General features: G+C 36.3%; 2 protein-coding genes across 5 annotated transcripts in view; one reads left to right on the plus strand and one right to left on the minus strand.

The window, feature by feature from the left end:
- Window positions 1-357: 357 nt before the first annotated feature.
- On the plus strand, window positions 358-4,062 carry Tmem60 (transmembrane protein 60). Of its 4 annotated transcripts, XM_042684725.1 has the most exons (3): window positions 358-563; window positions 1,413-1,545; window positions 3,369-4,062. In XM_042684725.1, exon 3 carries the CDS (start codon window positions 3,419-3,421, stop codon window positions 3,818-3,820), a length of 402 nt encoding a protein of 133 aa, XP_042540659.1. In that variant the 5' UTR covers window positions 358-563; window positions 1,413-1,545; window positions 3,369-3,418; the 3' UTR covers window positions 3,821-4,062. The 4 variants fall into 4 exon arrangements, with proteins under 4 accessions (XP_042540659.1, XP_042540658.1, XP_042540660.1 ...); XM_042684724.1 differs by lacking the exon at window positions 1,413-1,545 and having other exon boundaries at window positions 360-563; XM_042684726.1 differs by lacking the exons at window positions 358-563; window positions 1,413-1,545 and adding an exon at window positions 583-915.
- Window positions 4,063-12,490: 8,428 nt separating this feature from the next.
- The window catches only part of Rsbn1l (round spermatid basic protein 1 like), a 49,576-nt gene continuing 41,607 nt past the window's right edge, over window positions 12,491-20,459 (minus strand). Inside the window, exons 6-8 of the mRNA XM_042684721.1 lie at window positions 16,530-16,697; window positions 13,835-13,943; window positions 12,491-13,724 (exon numbers count right to left, since the gene is read on the minus strand). Of these exons, the coding sequence (XP_042540655.1) occupies window positions 13,089-13,724; window positions 13,835-13,943; window positions 16,530-16,697 (913 nt within the window). The 3' untranslated portion in view covers window positions 12,491-13,088. The remainder of the gene's footprint in view (window positions 13,725-13,834; window positions 13,944-16,529; window positions 16,698-20,459) is intronic.

A 20,459-nucleotide genomic window follows, 5' to 3' on the forward strand; every position in this document is an offset into this window, starting at 1 on the left:
CCGCAGGATTTTGCGCTGGAGTCTGTAGGCGGGGCAGGCCCGAGGAGGAGCCGGGCCTCCTGCGGAGGCGGAGCCTAGCGCTGAATGATCTGATTGGCACTTGTGGGTCCAATGGGACTACAGAAACTCCAGGCTACGCTACGATTGACTTTTCTTCTAACCCGTAGGAATAAGAGGCGGGTCCACTGTTGCTCTTCCCATGCCGCCTTTTTGTCCAACTCCAAAGTCAGGAAAGGTCGGTTAGTTTACACTAGCAGCTAAACAGTCCAATGACCGCGTTCAAGGAGGGCCTCTGAACCCAGACTGGCGTTCAAGCTGCCAATTAGAATAGGCCTAGGAGCGGTGGGAACCAGCCCCGGATGTGGGCGCGGCCCAGAGCTAGAACTGAGAGGACCGCTACTGTTGCTGGTTGAGGAGGCGGAACTGAGTCTTTTTTCTTAATTTATCATGTGACGGAGTCTGGATTTAATGGGGGGAAAAGCGTGGAAGAGGATAAAGATACAAACTGGCGAATTTCCTGACCTCCACGGCCCTCGTTGCTTTCCGGCAAGCCGTGCTGCTAGGTGAGTGGAGAACTCGGCCCTGCGTTGTCTGGGTGAGCTGTGAGGCCGACCCTCACTCCATCACCCTGCGAGCCCCAAACGCACACTCCGCGGCTTGGCTCCAACCGCGTCTAACTGCGGAAGAGCCTCGGCCCACTGGCCAGATTGGAGGGTGGGGAAGAAGAAGGCCACGTTGGGCGCCTCGAGCCGACCTTGGGCCTTTGCAGACCTGAGTTGTTCGGAACGTCCTGAAGTTGCGGATACACATAGGCCCCCAAGCCAGCTACTTTGTGAGCTGTTCCTTGGAAGGATGGCCAAGGCTTTTGCAGCACTGACTTTTCGGAAGCAACATCTGACACAAGGATGCACGCAGGTGATGGGGTCAGATTGACACGTGGGGACAATAGATAAAGAATCGTAGGACCAGAACTATCTTCTAGATAACTGAAATAGCAGTCTAAGAGGGGCGAATTTGATGAGCACATTTTAGTGTGGGAAAGGGAGCAGTCCCAAGTAAATAGATTTGCTTAGTTATCGCTCATAACACACAATCTCTCAAGCATCATTTAAATACGAGCTTGGTGCCTCTTCCATTGTTTGCCTGTAACGTGAACTTTGTTGTATCTCACATTATAAAGCTTGTAAGCTTACTTCTGCAGAAGTAAGATTATGTCCTTTATTTCATCTATTAGCTCCAGTCCTCTATTCACCTGTGGTGAATGCAGTTACCCCTCCAATAGCAGTTGTTATTCTTGCGAGAAAAAGAAAATGAAGCTGTCTCCAATGGCAGGTGACAAAGTTAGGTTTAAACAAGTGTATCTTCGTAAACCTATTCCTGAACAAACTAAATTTACAGAATTAAACCCACAGCTCTCCACCTCTCCTTCCAAAGTCAGTCTCACCACTATCTGGCAGACTCTGGCAAGGAAAGGTGACATTTATTGGAAAATGCCTTCCTGGGAGCCAAAACTGCAGTACGAAGAGTTCACAAGTTAAAGAGCAGGTACATGGATATGAGTGGGGAAAGATGAATTAGAACACTGATACCACTTGAAATACAGCAATGTGTGTACAAGAATACTATGATCATCACCCTGCTAAGCACAGATGTTACAAAACCTATCACAGTAGTTCTCAAATATAAGCACACTAAAGCATTTATTTCATCTAGCCAGTTTCTTCAACTTTTCCTTTTTTCCGCCCTTCGTCTTTACAGCTGCTTTATTACCTGTGTTTTTGTATTGCATATGTCCCCCCTTCTGTTCTTTTCCCACCCATCAAGTCTGCTTTCTCACCTGCAGCCTTTAATATCTTAATGGTTTAGTTCCTCCAGCTTTTTTAATATTTAGATCCCCCTTCTTAGGAATTTCTCTTTGTCCCCTTCTTAATCTCATGAGCCATTTCCATATCCTTATGTTCTCTTAACTTCTTAATCAACTGAATGCAGTCTGGCTTCTCATTTTCAATTCTATTTACCCTTATTCCATATGGTAATAAAGCTGATATTAAAAACAAAATAGTGGAGAAACATACTGTAAGCCTATATGTGAAGACTGAGTGTGATAAATGCTTGTATTTAAGCTAAGTTATTAGTAAATGAATTCCCAGCCAATATTCAGGTTTTTTAGAATTAAAAGAATTTTACCACTGAAGAAATGAAAGAGAAATATAAAGTAGTCCAGCAAAGAAAACAAGCCCTTCATGTAGTAGGAAACATCCTGGAGCAATAGTAAACCAGTTTTTGTGCAGGATAAAAAAAAAACTTGCAATTATACAATAATTTAACATCAATTAATTGTAAGATACTTGAAGTTTTGTGTTTTTTTTGGGGGGGGGGTATTTTTGCTAGTTTTGTTCGTTTGGGGTTTTTTGTTGTTTGGCTTGGCTTGTTTGCGCTACTGTCACTCATCACTTGACCCATGTTACCAACCTGTTTTTTGTTGTTGTTTGTTTTTGTTTTTTATGTTAGTTTTAGGGCTTGAATTCAGGGCCTGGATGATGTCCCTAAACTTTTATGCTCAAGGCCAGTTCTCTTACCTCTTCAGCCACAGCTCCATTCCTGGCTTTTTTGGTGGTCAGTTGGAGATAAGCATCTCATGGACTTTCCAACTTGTAACTGCAATCTCAGATCTCCAGCCTGTGCTTTTTTATTGGTTATTTTGGAGGTGGAGTCTCTTGGATTTTTTTTTCCTGGACTAATCTCCAGCCATGATCCTTCAGGTCTCAGACATAGGCATGAGCCACTAGTGCCAAGCTGGGATATCTAAAGTTTTTAAATTGTCTACCTCGGCAAGAAAATAACCCAAGAATTTAAAAAGATTCAAAGGTTATATAAAACTCAGAATTATCATTACCTTTTTCCAAATTACCTCTTTGCAACCCTTGATCTGACAATTTTTACTTTACCATTCCTCCCTTAAAAAGTTCCCCTTCTTGGCATAATACCACCTCCATTTCACTACTCTGATTTCAAATGCTTTATTTTAGCACGCTAACAATGAATGAAAAACTCTAGCTTTTCAAGTTTATCAGGAGGTTAAGAAAATCCCTAAAGTGCAGTTTATTCCAGTTTCCTAGAATTAAGTGGCATCCTGTTCTGGGGACATTTTCAATAGAACTCATGCTCAGTGAATATATTAGAAATTTTATTTACTTTGTACTTTAGTCATGGGTTGTAAGCAATGATGGACATGCTGTAAATGACTGCTAAAACCTTTAGGAAGAATGGTAGTATGTTTTAAAATTTAGGAAGTCTGTGAGTAGGAAACAGATAACTTTGTTCACTAGGAATGAAAGTATCAAAACAATCTTTTTTCCTTCTTTTAGGATATTTTTTCAGTTTTTCGACCCTGAAGCAGCCTCTTTAAACTGTTTAAATGAGAATGTCCTTGGCTCAGAGAGTACTACTCACCTGGCTTTTCACATTACTCTTCTTGATCATGTTGGTGTTGAAACTGGATGAGAAGGCACCTTGGAACTGGTTCCTCATATTTATTCCAGTCTGGATATTTGATACTATCCTTCTTGTCATGCTGATTGTGAAAATGGCTGGGCGATGTAAGTCTGGTTTTGACCCCCGTCATGGATCACACAATATTAAAAAAAAAGCGTGGTACCTCATTGCAATGTTACTTAAGTTAGCTTTCTGCCTGGCACTCTGTGCTAAACTAGAACAATTTACTACCATGAATGTGTCCTATGTCTTCATTCCTTTGTGGGCCTTACTGGCTGGGGCTTTAACAGAACTTGGATATAATGTCTTTTTTGTGAGAGACTGACTTCTGAAGTACATCATCTCATTTTGGTTGCTGTTCAAAAGCTGTAATTACAGTGTTCTGAATCTTTGCAAGCCTGGAGAGAACAAGAGAACTGAGGGAAAATACCAAATGTAGTTTCCTACTTTCATAAAACAGGATTCATGTGTCATGGACTCCTAGTCAACCCAAAGCTGAATTATTCAATATATGAGTAATTGATGTACTTATTACCCCTATGTAAATAAAGTTTGTTTTTGACTTCATTTTTGACTCTATCTGTTATTATTTAAAAATACAAAGCCTTAAATCTATATACTTGGATAGAAGTTTTATATATCATGGCTCTTGTATAATCAAAGTAAACGCCTATGTTTCTAAATTAGGAAGAAAATTTAAGTTACTAAAGTAATTAGGCATACAACTTCTTGTTCACATTCACAATGAGCCTGAAGATTCGGCAAATTTTCACCTATATTAAATTCACTTTTGCCTCCGCCTCCATATCAGAGCCTAAGCTTGTCTGTTTCTAAAGTTAGAGGGATCCTCCAGTAAGTTCCAGTTCGGAGTTCCATCAGGAACCATTTTAATGTCCTGAGGTCTCATGGAGTTAGTGCTCCATTCACTCTTGAAAATATCTTGGCTTGAGAAATTATATAATCACCTTGACAAGGTATTTAAGTACTTCAAATGAGGCTGAGATGGAAGTACTTAAAAGTAGTATGACTCTTCTTTCCCTATTAGCCCACACTTAGAGCTCTGTGAGAAATCTATAGTAGAATTTTGTTCTTAAAAAAGATCTTATACACTTAACACATGCTGGGTGTGGTTGTACACACTTAAAATCACAGCACTCAGGAGGTAAAAACAAGAGGCTAAGGAGTTCAAAGCCAGTGTGGGCTACAAAGCAAGATATTCTCTCTCCAAGACACAGAACACAGATCATAATTTTTGGCTACTAAAGCAGATTAATACATCATTTTGCAGTAGTTCTTCCTTCTAAAGACAGGTAACATTAAGTTTAAGGCATACTACCAAAAATTAAATAAGAGATCCTAAATTCTAATTAAGCTTTTGAAACTACACAAAATAAGCCAAATCTAAATAAAAATCAATTATAAATACCTTAGAATTTGTGATGCGGTATTGAATAAGTATAAGATTGAGAAGGGTAGTTAATACATGGAACTAAATATTCCAGGATTGGCCAAATATACTTAATTCAATTGAGAGAGCCAAACTGGTCAAGTCTCACTAATTCAAGTTATTTTTTTTTTAGTTCAGGTAAAAGTATTCATGCAGCTGGGCACTAGTGGCTCATGCCTATAATCCTAACTACTCAGGAGGCTGAGATCTGAGGATCAGAGTTCAAAGCCCGCAGCAAAGTCTATGAAAATCTCATCTCTAGTTAAAGAGCAAAAAAGCTGTAAGAGTTGCTGTGGCTCAACTGGTACAGTACTAGCCTTGAGCAAAAAAGCTCAGGGACAGCACCCAGGCCCTGAGTTGAAGACCCAGGACCTGCGCGCGCACGCGCGCGCACACACACACACACACACACACACACACACACACACACACACACACACACACACACACACACACACACACACACACACACACACACACACACACACACACACACACACACACCATTCATGCATTTATTACCTTACTATAAGCTCTCCAGTGAAAAGAAAGGACTGCACATGGTACTACCATAGGAATAAGCAAACATTTTCTGGGTACAGGACATTATTTGTATGCTTCATGGAGTATACAAAAGCTGTTGGTGGGTAATATGTGGCCTGCGGACAGACAACAAGTGGCCTATAGGCAGGGTTCATTCTCAATCTAGGTCAGAAAGCTAGCAAATTAAGTAAACTGATGTTGACTGGTAAACAGAAGTAATAGTGAAAGGAAACCACAGGATACATTCATACACTAAGCACCTGAGTCATAAAAGCACCTTTTTGTTGAAAATATCAGACATTTTAGCTTTTTATCAAGAAACAACCACAAACTGCAAAAGAGTTTCCTTTAATGCAGGTCATGTTTGCAGAGCAAGTGCAAAATATTTTTGGTGTCTTTATTACAGGAAATATGCAATGATTTAAATATGGAGAGAAAATACTGTAATTATGAAGAAACTGGGCTGGAATGTGGCTTAGTGGTAGAGTGCTTGCCTAGCATGCATGAAGCCTGGGTTCAATTCCTCAGTACCACATAAACAGAAAAAGCTGGAAGTGGCACTGTGGCTCAAGCGGTAGAGTGCTCACCTTGAGCTGAAGAGTGCAGGGGCAGCGCACAAGCCCAGAGTTCAAGCCCCATGACTGACAAAAAAAGAAAAAAGAAAAAAAAACTAAAGTCCAGGTACATCCAATGAAATTACCCCAAAGTCTAGGATAAACAAGAGTTTAACTGCAAATACTATCTACAAAATAGGTCTCCTTGTAAAAGGGGAGGGTGAAAATAAAAAGTGCTGACAAAAAGAGTACTGACATATCAAATGCAAGAACAAAAGGTTAATAGTTTTTCTTAGAGAACACTTTATACTTTAAGTCAGTCTCTCTGCATTATACCATGAGAGTTCACTATGACTGCACCCACAAATTTGTAATTCATTTTTATCAAGAATACGCAGAATGGGGACTGGGAAGGTGGCTCAGTGGTAAAGCGCTTGCCTTGCATGCATGAGGCCCTGGGTTTGATTCCTCAGCACCACATAAGCAAAAAAAGAAAAAAACCAGAAGTGGCGCTGTGGCTCAAGTGGTAGAGTGCTAGCCTTGAGCTGAATTGCTGAGGGACAGGGCCCAGGCCCAGAGTTCAGGCCCACGACCGGACCAAAAAAAAAAAAAAAAGAAAAGAATAGGCAGAATGGGATGTGATTTTATTAACCCTGAGCAAAACAGTGAAATAGTATTTTTTGTAAGTGTCCACCTGCATCCACAATACCTTGTCTTGACCATGTCATGAAACGTTTTTATTGGTGGTACTAGCATTTAAATTAAGGCTTTATACCTGTCAAGCAGGCAGTCTATCACTTACACCATGTCTCCAGCTTTTCACTCATTTTTTTAATAGGGTCTCACACTTTTGCCTGGGCTGGTCTACTTTGAAGGCCTTCTATTTAGGCATCCTGTGTAGGTAAGATTACGGGCATACTCCATCATTCCCACCTTTTTGAAATGGAGTTCATTTACTTTTGTTCAAGCTGGTCCTAAATTATGTTCCTCCTAATATCTACCTCCTGAAGTAGCTGGGATTACAGGTCTGTGCCTGGCCCTCATGAACCTTTTTCTTCCCATATGCCTATCTTCTGTTCAGAATTAGAGAGGAATCTGTGAAAGAGACAAAGAATGATCAAAGTGTGAATTGATTAGTGTCACCCAGTCCACATAGCTCTTCTATTTCACTTTGCAATTCGAGAAGCAGAAGCTAACATTTAATGTCTATAAGCCAAGCAGTGTGCTAAGGAACATTCAGCATGTTCTGTCATTTAATTTTCACCACCAACTAACACAGTAAGTACTACCCTCCCATTTACTGTTGAGAAATAGACTATGCGCATTGCTCAAGGATATACAAGTATATTGATTTTATTTAATGTTTCTAATATTAGTAAGGAGAACCACATAAAATGTATAAACAGAATGACTTTTATAACCAAACTCTTACATAAGACAGAAAAAAATTCTGCCTTAAGCTATGAGGTACTGTAATGGCACTTAAGAGTATATTGTCATTTTAATCGTCTACTTTATATTGTTTTAATATACTTCAGCTACTAGAGCCAGGCGCCTATAATTCACCTGTAATACTAGTTACTCAGATGGCTGAGACCTGAGAATCAAAAGCCAGCACAGGCAGGAATGTTCTTGAGACTCTTATCTATAGTTAACCACCAGAAAAACAGAAGGGGTGCTGTGGCTCAAAGTGGTAGAGCACTAGCCTTGAGCAAAAAAGCTCAGGGACAGCACCTAAGCCCTGAATTCAAGCCCCATGACCAACAACAACAAAAAAGGCAAATCCTCAGATCTCAACCTCCTGAGTAACTAGGAATATTGGCCCAGGCAGCAGGGCCAATTATTTTAAAGATGAAAAACAAGTGATTTTACATAACAGCAAGGCTCAGTTAAAATTGAAGAAACAAATTTTGTGCAGAGCAGGAATCAAACTGGCCAAATAAATTTTACTTTTACACAAACTTCTTGTGATCATACTGTTTCTGAGTTTTGTTGTTTTTCTTTTGGCTGGCCCTGATGCTTGAACTCTTGGCCTGGATGCTGTCCCTGTGCTTTTGTGCTTAGGCTAGTGGTCTACCCACTTGAGCCACAGTTCCACTAACAGCTTTTTGAGGTTAACTGGAGATGAGTCTCATGGAGCTGGGAAGGTGACTCAATGGTAGAGTGCTTGCCTTGCATGCATGAGGCCCTGGGTTCCATTCCTCAGCACCATATAAGCAGAAAAAGCCGGAAGTGGTGCTGTGGCTCAAGAGGTAGAGTGCTAAGCCTTGAGCTGAAGAGCTGAGGGACAGCGCCCAGGCTCAGGTTCAGGCCCCACCACCAACCAAAAGAAAAAGCCTTATGGACCTTTCTGCCCAGGCTGGCTTTGAATTATGATCTTCAGATCTTAGCCTTGAGTAACTAGGATTATGGACACGAACCACTACTGCCCAGCTGAGTTTGTTTCTTAATATTCTTTAAGTAGTGCAACATCAGTGAGCCTTATGGGGAAGCATAGTATTTTTTTTTAATTTAATTTAATTTTATTTGTGAACATATTGTACAGAGGAGTTACAGTTACATGGGCAGGATAATGCGTACATTTCTTACCAAGCATTGCAGCCTCCTCCTTTGTTTACCCTTCACATCCCTTCCCAGCCTCCCCCCGGGGAAGCATAGTATTTTAAAATCATAAATGCATAAATTTTAAGTTTCAAAATTATAAAACAATACAGCAGTCTCATTCTGCCAATGCAATTGTTGGTAGGCAGATCACAGTAGCCCCTACCCCACAAAGAGAAAAAAAACATACAAGAAGTACTGTCCACACCAACACTGGTGGTATATGAAGCCTGAGATCTGAGGGTGGCAGTTCAAAGCCAGCTCAGGCAGGAAAGACTATGGACTCTTATCCCCAATAACTCAGAAAAAGCTGACACTGGAGCTATGGCTCAAGTGGTAGAGGCTAGCCCTGAGCAAAATGAAGTTCATTTACAGCACCTAGGCCCTGAGTTCAAGCTCCAGGACCGACCAAAAAAGTACATTTCACTTTTAATTTCAGGTTAACATTTTTTTCCTCCAGCTCATTCATAAATTCTGAGTCTGAAGTCCAGACTGGAAGGGAAGATAAATTGAAATAAGAGTGTTTTCTTCTCCATTCCTTGCCTGCTCCCCAAGAAGAGATAGTATATTAGTCTTGTAACTTACTCTCTTACAAGAAAAGACAAAACTAGAAGACCAAAACAAAACTTACAGCTCTCTGAATTTTCATCTTAACTACCTGAAGTGTCTTATGAGTACCAAATATACCAAACATAGCTCATGAAATAGACAATTAATTCTAAAACAAGTAATATTTTCCTTTTATATAATAAGCAAGTGGGAGAAATTGATCTATTCTCTGAAGGTCTTAAATTCATGTCACTTTTCAACAGCCTAAAGCATACAGTTATATCTAGGTTTAACAGCAAGGTAATTGCCATGTTATTCCTATTACCCATACCTATCTAAAGACCTTAATAAGGTAACCCACAATATTTTCCTCTTCTGTTAGTGTAAGTCCATTATTTAGTATTAGTGGTTAAGAGGAAAGACCTTCTCAAATTGTAATCACTTTCACTATTTTACTGGCTTTTTAAAAAAAGAAAAGACCTTTTAAAGATTCTGAAATTAAGATGTCAAATTCAAGAAAATAATTAAGAAACAAAGGTAAAAAAGGACTGTGGTTAACAATCTTAGTATTTATTAAAAGGTGGAAGACCAGGAAAATACCTTTCAAACTACAAAAACAAATCTTGTACCTTTGCTAAATGCAAAATGAATTGTGAGATAATTACTTTACATAACAACAAAACTATCCAAGGAAAAAAACTGGAGACAGATTACCAAAACAATGCTAGTTCATTATTTACAAAATCTTACCTGCCATAAGTATTCTGGAGAAATTGTTTTACTCTCAGGAACACTAAATACTTTAAGGACTTAAACTGAGAAATCTTTCTTACCCTCAAGGACATACTCCATTTACAGAAACAAACATTTCCAACAAATTTGCACACACACACACACACACACACAAACACACACATATACACAAAGTGTTGTGCTAGATCAACCTAATCTTTATTTAAGGTCAACAGTCTTGAGGCAAGAAAGATAGTGAATATATGGCTTTAGTAAATTTGCAACTAAATATCAAAAATGTTTAATTCTTTTTCTAGTAAGAAGCTAACCTGAGTATGGAATATATTAAAAAGATATAAACAAAATTGGGAAAAACAAAAAAAAGCACTATAGCAGACAGCACTGAGGCTTTTATGTCAATGTCTGTATATCCATTTAATAATTTACCTAATTACTTTATAGAGCATATAACCACATTGAAATGATATCATACGTGCTTTATTGTTCTGGTCCAAGTTATTGAAAATAAAAGCGAAACATATTCAGAACTGGAATGTACTAACTGGAAAACACTAATATAATGCAATATGAAAATACAAATTTTTTGTGTGTAACAAAGGTAGTCAAGTTCTCAGCATCTGAAGAGGACTTTGAAAGTAAAACCCGTAAAAGAAGAAACATGGTATTATTCAAAGCGTTAACAAGGCTTTCTCTTGAAATTTTGGGCCTGTGTACGTATACTTCAATTCCACAAAGAAGTATGCATTTTACAAAGCAGTTAAATGATCAAATTATGGGGCTGGGAAGGTGGCTCAGTGGTAGAGTGCATGCCTCGCATGCATGAGGCCCTGGGTTCGATTCCTCAGCACCACATAAGCAGAAAAATCCGGAAGTGGTGCTGTGGCTTGGTAGAGCACTAGCCTTGAGCTGAAGAGCTGAGGGACAGTGCCCAAGCCCAGAGTTCAGGCCCCACAACCGAAGAAAAAAAGTTCAAGTTGTGAGGAACTTAACAAACTATACCCGAAAGCAACAACTATTATTGTTTTAGACATGCCTTGCTTTAAGTTAAAAAGTTAAGGCTCACAAATTTGCAAGGATACCTTAAAGATATTTTCTTACAGTTGACCTCAATGTATCTATGAAAATGCTACTGGAAAACTGGAAAAACACTTTGCTCATATATCACTTTCATAAAAAAAAAAGTAATGACATCTTTTTCTGCTGTTGAATACTAGCTTGTTAGGAACTTGTGTCTCCTAAGAAGGTAGGTGCAAATCCTGAAATTTTAGTTTAAAACAGAAGATTAAATAGGTCAGAAAAAGGATGATGATATATAAAACATATCCTATTTACATTATCATGATTTATACCTTTCCTACCTGCATGAAACTTCCCCCGTTGCACACTGATTTCCTATAGGCTGTCAGATTTCCTATGTTATTTGCCTATCTCTGAGCCAGAACTGATACCATTGTTGCAGTTGAGTTTTATTTTTCTGCTGAAATTTTTTATAAAATGACATCTAACTAAAAATATTTTGATTGGGAGCACAAATGAGGACAGGCCAGAAACCACTGAAATTAAATTAACAGCCTCCACAAAAGCAGTACAAAAAACACCAACTGAGAGGCAACTAAATAATACAAGGACAAACAAATTAGATCTACAATGAGTAGGATTCCTTACATCCATGAATATACCAAAGACTGTTCGGCTTTGCATTACAGAAGTAGAAACAATCTGAAATCATGATGAAGCACATACTGAACAGATTTTACACGTGTTTAGTTAGGCACTGATTATCCTGTTTCCTACCACAATTTACTTTCTAGAACTTCTTTAGAAAAGGAAGTTTACCAAGTGGTTTGCCTTGCTAGGGCAGGGAGGGGATCCTGAGAAAGAGACAGTAACAGTTTTTGTTATCTCTGAATATGGCAGTTGAGTCATTGCCCTTATTTTACAATTTTGTTATTGTCATATTTTCTCCTGAAAGAAAAATGTTAAAAGAAGATTTTTACTTGATCACATTAAACTTTCTGTAAAGACTTTTTTACTCACTACTACTAAGCACAGTGCTTTTTAGAAAATTGTCTTAACTTTTTATTCCATACACAATAAAGAAAAGGTATATTAGGGCTAAATAATCTGGCCACATCACTTCATTGGTTAGAACAATTAGGTATCATTAGCATACCTGTTTCTCCTCAACTTTCTAAAACTATTTCTATTACCTAAGCTGCTTTCTTAATGTTGAATATAAATATTTTTAAATGTGTTCCAGGAAACAAGGCTAAGAAGTTTCACATAAGTTTCATCTTATTCAGTAACTTAAGAAATTGTGCAAAATATAATATACATATATACATTCTCATACATAAACACACATATATTCTTTCATAAATGAATCTTGTTTTTTTAAAATACTTGCACAGTGTGGGAAATTTAAATATTTACTAGATTTGAATACATACATTTACACTCCATTACCATGCTCTCTCTTTATATACATATATATATACACACATACATATATATGTATATATGTATATATACACACACATACATATATATACATATACATATATGTATATATATACATACACATACATATATATCTATGTATATATACACCAGCAAAGAGAAGCATATCAAACATGATTTAGCTGAATTTTGTCTTTGCAGACCCAACAAAATACATATTATTATGAACCTTTATTAAGGGGCTCACATTTCAGTATAAATTACACTAAAAAGATTTTTAAAAAGCTATTTACACTACAGTGCTGACATATTTTAAATGAAAAACAAAAACTGATATAAATAAGCTCTATGGCAAACCTTTAAATTGTCAAAAAAGAATTCTGGCTCATATTACAAAATGTGTGTGTGTGTGTGTGTGTGTGTGTGTAAATGTCATTTCTATTCTAAAACCTATAATTCCAACTCAAATGATTTTTTTAAAGACTCCTTTATGTTTAAGCCTGCAATGTTACAGTGCATCTGGCCTTAAGTGCTTGATACTTCACAGTTAGGGACAGGCACTGAGGAATGTTACAAAGCTACATAAACTATATTTTGTAACAGACTTGAGAGCAAGTCCTGAGCTTGCTTTCAGATTTCATGAATCTTTATTACAGTATTTAAAAAATTAATATTATATACAAAATTTAGTACAAAATGTCATCTTTTCTATCTTGATTTGAGTGTATAGAGCTGTGTTGCCTTGTGTCAGCTAGACTTGTAAGACTTCTAGGGCACAATTCTTCCTTTAATTCTTTACTATTTTCAAATTTAGAATCCACGTTGATCTTAAATTCTGTAAATTGAACATGATCCAATTTTGCCTTAACATTCTTGCCATCCATATTATTCAATGCTCTAGTCTTTTCAGAAATAGTTACATTCACCGCTTCTTCCTTGATTCTCACAGATGCAACTGGTTCATGTCTAAGATGTTGTAAATCATATTTAGAATGAACTTTGTCTGAAAGAACAGAATCCAACGAGGTTTTGCTTACAGCACAAATCATGTTGTCAGTGTGAGTTCCAAGAACTGATGATGTGGGATCTGGTGATATGCCTGTTTCATGAGTAACTGCATTCTGAGACGTATCCTCCTCAGAATGATATAATTTGAGTCGAACATGCCAAGCTAAACTGCATACAGCTGAAACAGTCTTGAACTGATGAACAACATTCCTTGGAATAAAATAAATATCATTATCATACAGCTGAATCCTGGCATAGCGAATGCCTTCCCTCCTCAGTTGATTAAGTTTTGCATCATCAACCCACTGGACACACTAAAAAAAAAAAAAAAAAGTAATATAAGTCTTTTTCCATAATAAAACCTAAACTAATATTTATTAATTACAATAAATATAATAATGACTAATAATTATTTAAAATATACCTGAGACAGTGGAGGTTCATGTAAATCTAACTGCATTCGTTGAACTACTTCTAAGAAATCTTCAGCATGAAAACATATTACATCTTTGGTTATTCGGGGTTGATCAGGCCTAAAAAATGAGATAATAAAAAGATGTGCCATTAATATTTAATTCTAAATAAATTCAAAGCAAGAAGTTTATACGTGAAAAGAGAATACTTTCCTGACACCAAAAGTATTTTTTATTTTTATGCATAAAAATAGATTTTTAACATTACTTATTAATGTGTATTAATTGGTTTTAATATGCTTAATAAGCTGGGCACCGGTGGCTTATGCCTGTACCTATAATCCAGCTACTCAAAAGAATGAGATCTTAGGATCACAGTTCAAAGCCAGCCTAGGCAGGAAAGTTCATGAGACTCTTACCTCTAATTAACTACCAGAAAATCAGAAGTGGCACTGTGGCTCAATGTGGCAGAGCTAGTCTTGAGCAATAAAGAGCTCAGGGAAAGTACCCAGGCCCTAAGTTCAAGCTCCACAACTGACAAAAATAATAATAATAATGCTTAAAAAATGTAAGATGTTCATTAGAAAAGTATTAGCTGTTCACTGGCATTTTCACTGTTTTTAAATATAATTGTAAAAAAATAAAAGAAATCCCAAATTCTTCTAATTAGGAATATACAAATATAATTTTACAGATGATGCTCAAAAATCAATTTTGAAGTGAAATTCCAAGCAATGGAAATATGTGAAGGGCACATGAAGCAAATCATAATTAAATTTCTAATAACTAATGATAAGGTTTAGAAATTATGTTACACAGAGAAAGAATAATCTGACTGAAGTGCAGATTTCTCAACAAAGACAATGCAAACTGAAAGAGAATGGATTATCTTTAAAGTACTGAAAGAAAAAAAAAACACTTCAGAGTTCTATATCTAGCAAAATTATTCTCCAAAATGCAAAGTAAAAACATTTTTAGCCATGCATGGTAGTATACAATTGTATCCTCAGTACTCAGGAAGCTGATGCAGAAGGAACACAAATTTAAGTCCAGCTTGGATTACACAGTGTGTCCAATGGCAGCCTGAGCTACATAGTAATACCCGATATGAGAGGAAAAAATAAAATAGTTCAAGTGCCCCGAAAAAAATATTTCACAAGACCAGTATAACAAAGAATGTTAAAACAAGTCTTTAGGCTAAGGAAAATGGTATTTAGTTGAAAACTTAGATCTATGCAAAGGATTTTAAAGCACTCATCATGGTAAATATAAGAGATATTTTCTCATTTTTAAAAATTCCTTTAGAAAATAATTCCTTAAAGTATTTAACTATAGGGTTTACAGAATATTTTTTAATTTTTTATTGTTATTATAAAGATGATATACAGGGGGTTACAGTTACCTAAGTCAGGTAAAGTGTACATTTTTTTTTGGACAATGTCACTCCTTCCCTTACTCTCTGGTTTGTAGAATATTTAAAGTAACATATATAACAACATTTAGTTTACCAGAAATAGGGAAAAGGGGAAAGAAATGAAAATATACTATTAAGAATACTTACACATAACATTAAAAAATATATTTGAAGGTAGACAGTGCTTAGTGCAATAAAACAAAAACAAAGCTATAGCAATTAAGGAAACAACATAGATACAACAGAATTCTCAAAATGTCAAGTAGGAAAAAAAGGACTGAAGAGCAGGAGATGAAAATGAGTAAAAAGACAATAGATCCAAATTAATTGTCCTATTAAATATAAATGGTCTAATTACTCCAACTAAAAGACTAATCATTTAAAAAGACTAATCATCATTTATGGTATTTTCACAGAACAATAATATAAGCTTACAAATAGGCTGAAAGTAAAAAAGAATGAATAAACATAAAAAAACACAAACTCAAAAAAAAATCAAATCATAAGAAAGCAGGAGATCCTATAGCATGTCTTCAAAGAGCATCTTCCGAGGCTCACTGGTTCAAGGTAGATACTAAAGGTTTTTTATTTCATTGGTAATTCTGTTTTCAAGAGATTTATATTTATATTGCTCCTTACTTGCCATCAAACATTCAATAATTATATAATTCAGAGAAAAAGAAAGATAACCAAGGAGAAACAAATAGTTCAGAAGGGGTGACACTGTACTCATAACCTGACTTCTGGAATTGAAACCCTTTTAAAAACTTATATAAGAGAAATAAATATATATATATATATATATGTTATCTATCTATCTATCTATGGGTACACATATATAACCCCATAGATAGACATTGATACATAGATAGATACCCAGATAGATAGGCAGATAGATACAGATCAGCAACCAGATACTAAACCTACAAAGGGACCAGCAAAGTAGAACAGTAAAAAACAAAAGTCTAGTCAGATCTAAAACCCTAATTATTTCACAGCCTTGAGTTCAGTTCCTTTGTAATAAATATTACCAAAATTAGTAAGAAAAAAGTAGTTAAGAAACTTTAGTAAGACAACATTTGTAAAGGAGCATATGGCAAGAATCAAGTAAACTTAGTTGTCTTTACTGCAATTTTCCTCCTGCTTGTCAATGATGATTAAAAAAATTATTTCACACAATCCAAATAATTAAAAGTTGATTTTAACAACTTAAAATCTTGGTTTAACTAATCACTAAGAAAAACTTTATAAGCCAAGAAAGCCTTTCATTGAATAGTAGTAGTTATATATACCAGTCTCCACAGTGCACAGCCTTCAGCACACCAACAGCAGCTGTAGTCTGTCGTTCAAAACCTTGTCCTATATGATCTGCATGTGCTCTTGTCCTGTCTTCAAAGAGCATCTCCCGAGGCTCACTGGTTCGAGGTAGATACTGAAGGTTTTTTATTTCATTGGTAGTTCTGTTTTCAAGAGATTTATATTTATATTGATCCTTACTTGCCATCAAACATTCAATAATCATATTAATTCAGAGAAAAAGGAACTTTAAACAACCTATTTCAAATCAAATTTTAAGAATCAACAAAACCATGGAAGTGGAGCTGTAGGTCAAATGGTAGAGTGCTATACTTAAGTTCAGATACAATTCTCAGCCCTGAATTCAAGCCCCAGTACTAGCATACACACACACAAAAAATAGTAATAAATAAAATAAGAAAAACAAAACATCTGCATACAAAGCCCTTTTTCCTACTATACACCTCACAAGAATGGCAGCTATACAGATAAATTTACTTGGATAAGAAACAAAATTATGGGGAAAAACAGAGGAGTGTAACAATGCTCAATAAGAAATGTACTCATTACCTTACTCACATAACTGTAACCCCTCGGTGCAGTATCTTTGCAATAAAAATTTTTTAAAAATTAAAAAAAAATTTCAAATGATGTATTCCATCCCAATTGCCCTACAGTAGGTCTTCCTTACAGTGATTTCACTTCCCTCTGATTCAGTTATTTGCAGTCAGTTGTGGTTTTAGACTATTAAGTAGGAAATCCAAGAAATAAACAACTCACAAAGTTTAAATTGTTTGCCACTAAGTAGCAGTATGAAATCTTGTACCATTCAACTTTGTCTTGCCTAGGATTCAAATCATCCCCTTGTCCAGGGACTAGTACCTGTATATTAGACACTCAGTAAAGTTGCTGTCATCATTGTCAAACTGTCTCAAGATCCTAGCACATAGATTCAGATAGCCTTTATTTTACTTAACAATAATCCTAAATGACAATAGCGTTATTGGCAATTCAGGTGTGACAAAGAAAAGTTGGCATACTATAACTCATCAAACCATTTTAGATATTAAAATCAAAAGCTATTATTTCTACCTGCCTCACCTCCATATCACAATGTTGGCTTAGTATAGATTTTGGTGAAAGCATACTATTTTGAGAGAGGTAGAATACATTTACATACCTTTCACTACAGTGTATTGTTATTATTTATTGCTGTTAATCTCTTACTATGCCTAATTTATTTATTTTTTTATTTTTTATTTTTTTTGTCGGTCATGGGCCTTGAACTCTGGGCTTGGGCGCTGTCCCTCAGCTCTTCAGCTCAAGGTGAGCGCTCTACCACTTGAGCTATAGCGCCACTTCCGGTTTTCTAGTGGTTTATTGGAGATAGGAGTCTCACAGTCTTTCCTGCACGGGCTGGCTTTGAACGGCGAATCTCAGATCTCAGCCTCCTGAGTAGCTAGGATTACAGGCGTGAGCCACCGGCGCCCGGCTACTATGCCTAATTTATAAAGTAAACTTCATCATAGATATACATGTATAGGAATAAAACATAACACATACAGGGTTCTACACTAAGGTTTCAGGCTTCCACGTTGAGGTCTTGAAACATTCTTCACAAGGAACTGAGTTTACTGTATTCAGTGGGAATATACTCCCACTGAAATCCCTTGGCTAATGAAAGATATACTTCTTGATTAATTTTTTTTTCAATGCATTAGTTCAGCATTGGTAGAACATATATGATACACCATGTACCACTGTAGGCAATGAGCCTAATAAATGAGATATAATTGACAAATGTGAGGTTATACTCTAGGGATTGAGTGGCTGAATAAGGCCCATGAAACATTTGGTATATGATGGGCAGACACATAGGCTCCTCATATGCTTCTTCTCAGCTGCCCTCAGTTGTTTGCCTATATTGAAAATTTTGTGTAGCCTGTTAATGATAAAAATATCGAAATAGCCCCTGACAGAAAAAAGTTTCCCTTTACTTCTGAAAGTGAGAGAAGGATAAAAATCAAGTTAAGCAAGGAAACACACACACATACACACACAAACAGGGAGTAAACACTTCCACCAACATGGGCAGTTTATTGACGATAAAAACAAACTTTGTTTACACTGTATTATGACAGCATCTTCCAGTGACCTTTCCTCCATTGTTCCCCTTCTTTAATCTATAAGCATATAGAATTTGCTAACTACTTAGCCTCACTCATTGCAGTTTTACTATCTAGTGGATAAAACAGTGAAATCAACTCTGGCCATCATCTATCTTCCACCATAGTATTTTATTTATAGAAAGAAAAGAGAGGTTGTAAACAGATTCTGCAGTATCCACATATACTGAAAAATCTCTTTTGTTTTACAGAATATAGTTTTTGTGTGCTTCCATCATGGCTTTAGAATCAATAATTAACATTTGAAGGCAAAGACTATGTCATCATTTTGTGAGTTTAATAATTTTAATTGTAGCTAGGTGCTGGTGGCTCACACCTGTACTCCTAGCTTCCCAGAAGGTTGAGATCTAAGGATGGTGGTTCAAAGCCAGCACAGGCTAGAAAGTCTGTGAGACTCTTTATCTCCAATTAACTATCAAAAGAGCCAGAAGTGGAGCTATGGTTCAAGTGGTAGAGTGATATAGCCTTGAGCACAAAAGCTCAGCAACAGTCTCCAGAACCCAGAACCAGTAATCCCCTCCAATTAAAAAAAAAAAATCCCCCTAAATACTAGGTTTTCCTCCTAGGTATCACTAGTTTCTCATTTCCCACTCTTAACTGCTACTTACCACTCTGAAACACTGCATTAGTGCACGTGCACATATACATATATATACATATACATACACACACACACACACACACACACACACACACACACATTGCTATAACTTTTTTGCTCTTTTAATGTTCTGTGTAGATCTGAAAGTTGGCTAATATTGTTGCCTTTTTATAGAAACTAACAGGCTTTCGAGCCTACAAGATTGGTCTCATTAATACCAAATTCACATGAATTAATACATATGCAGCACTTAGCACAATGCTTGAAAAAAAGGTAATAATCTCTGAGAAACACATTAATTTTATCATTTGCTATAAATTTCATTTGCTGTAAAATTTCATTCATCAATAATTTATTAAGCAGCTGACACTGTAGATGCTAGAGATACATTAGTAAGAGGTCTGACGTAGTCCATGTTTGCTCTTTTTCTTTTCTTTTCTGTGTATTTTTCCTTTTATTTCTTTAATAATTACTGTAACTCATCTGACAATTTTAGAAATCTAAAATAAAAGGTATTGTCTACACTAGTCTTACCTCATGTCAACAATGTTAACTTATTGTTTATTTTTGCAACTTTTCTCTGTGCTCACATAAATATATATTTACATGTGGATGTTATCATAAAAATAGAATCATAAGCCAGGCTTAGTGGCAAACATCAAAAACATCCTCACACTGCAGAAGCTGAGACAGGAGAATTATGAGTTCAAAGCCAACCTGGGTTATGAGACAAGGCTCTGTCTTAATCTTCCCCACTACTACCAAAAAAAAAAAAAAAACATACATTATTTATTATTTTCCATTTGCTTTTTCAAGGTGTCATTATTTTCCTTTCTAAAGACTATTTCAACATACTTGAGTAAGAATGTACAAAATGTGTATTCACCCATTCCCTTGTGGATGAACATTCAGACTAGATTGATTTTTTTTCTTACTACACTGAGACAATTAATGTCCTTACATATTAACTTTTAGTGCTTTTATTTCTTGGGATAGATTCCTAAAAGCAAGGATACTAAATTCAATATTAAATTGAAAAAGCTATTGCCAGAGTACTTTGACAAAATGAATATAGAAGCCTACCCTCTGTAACAATATATTAAAGATTTTATTCACATGTCTACTAGCCCATAACATTA

This window comes from Dipodomys spectabilis, unplaced genomic scaffold, assembly GCF_019054845.1.
Source record: "Dipodomys spectabilis isolate Male_0828 unplaced genomic scaffold, ASM1905484v1 ptg000089l, whole genome shotgun sequence".
Classification (NCBI taxonomy): Eukaryota; Metazoa; Chordata; class Mammalia; order Rodentia; family Heteromyidae; genus Dipodomys; species Dipodomys spectabilis.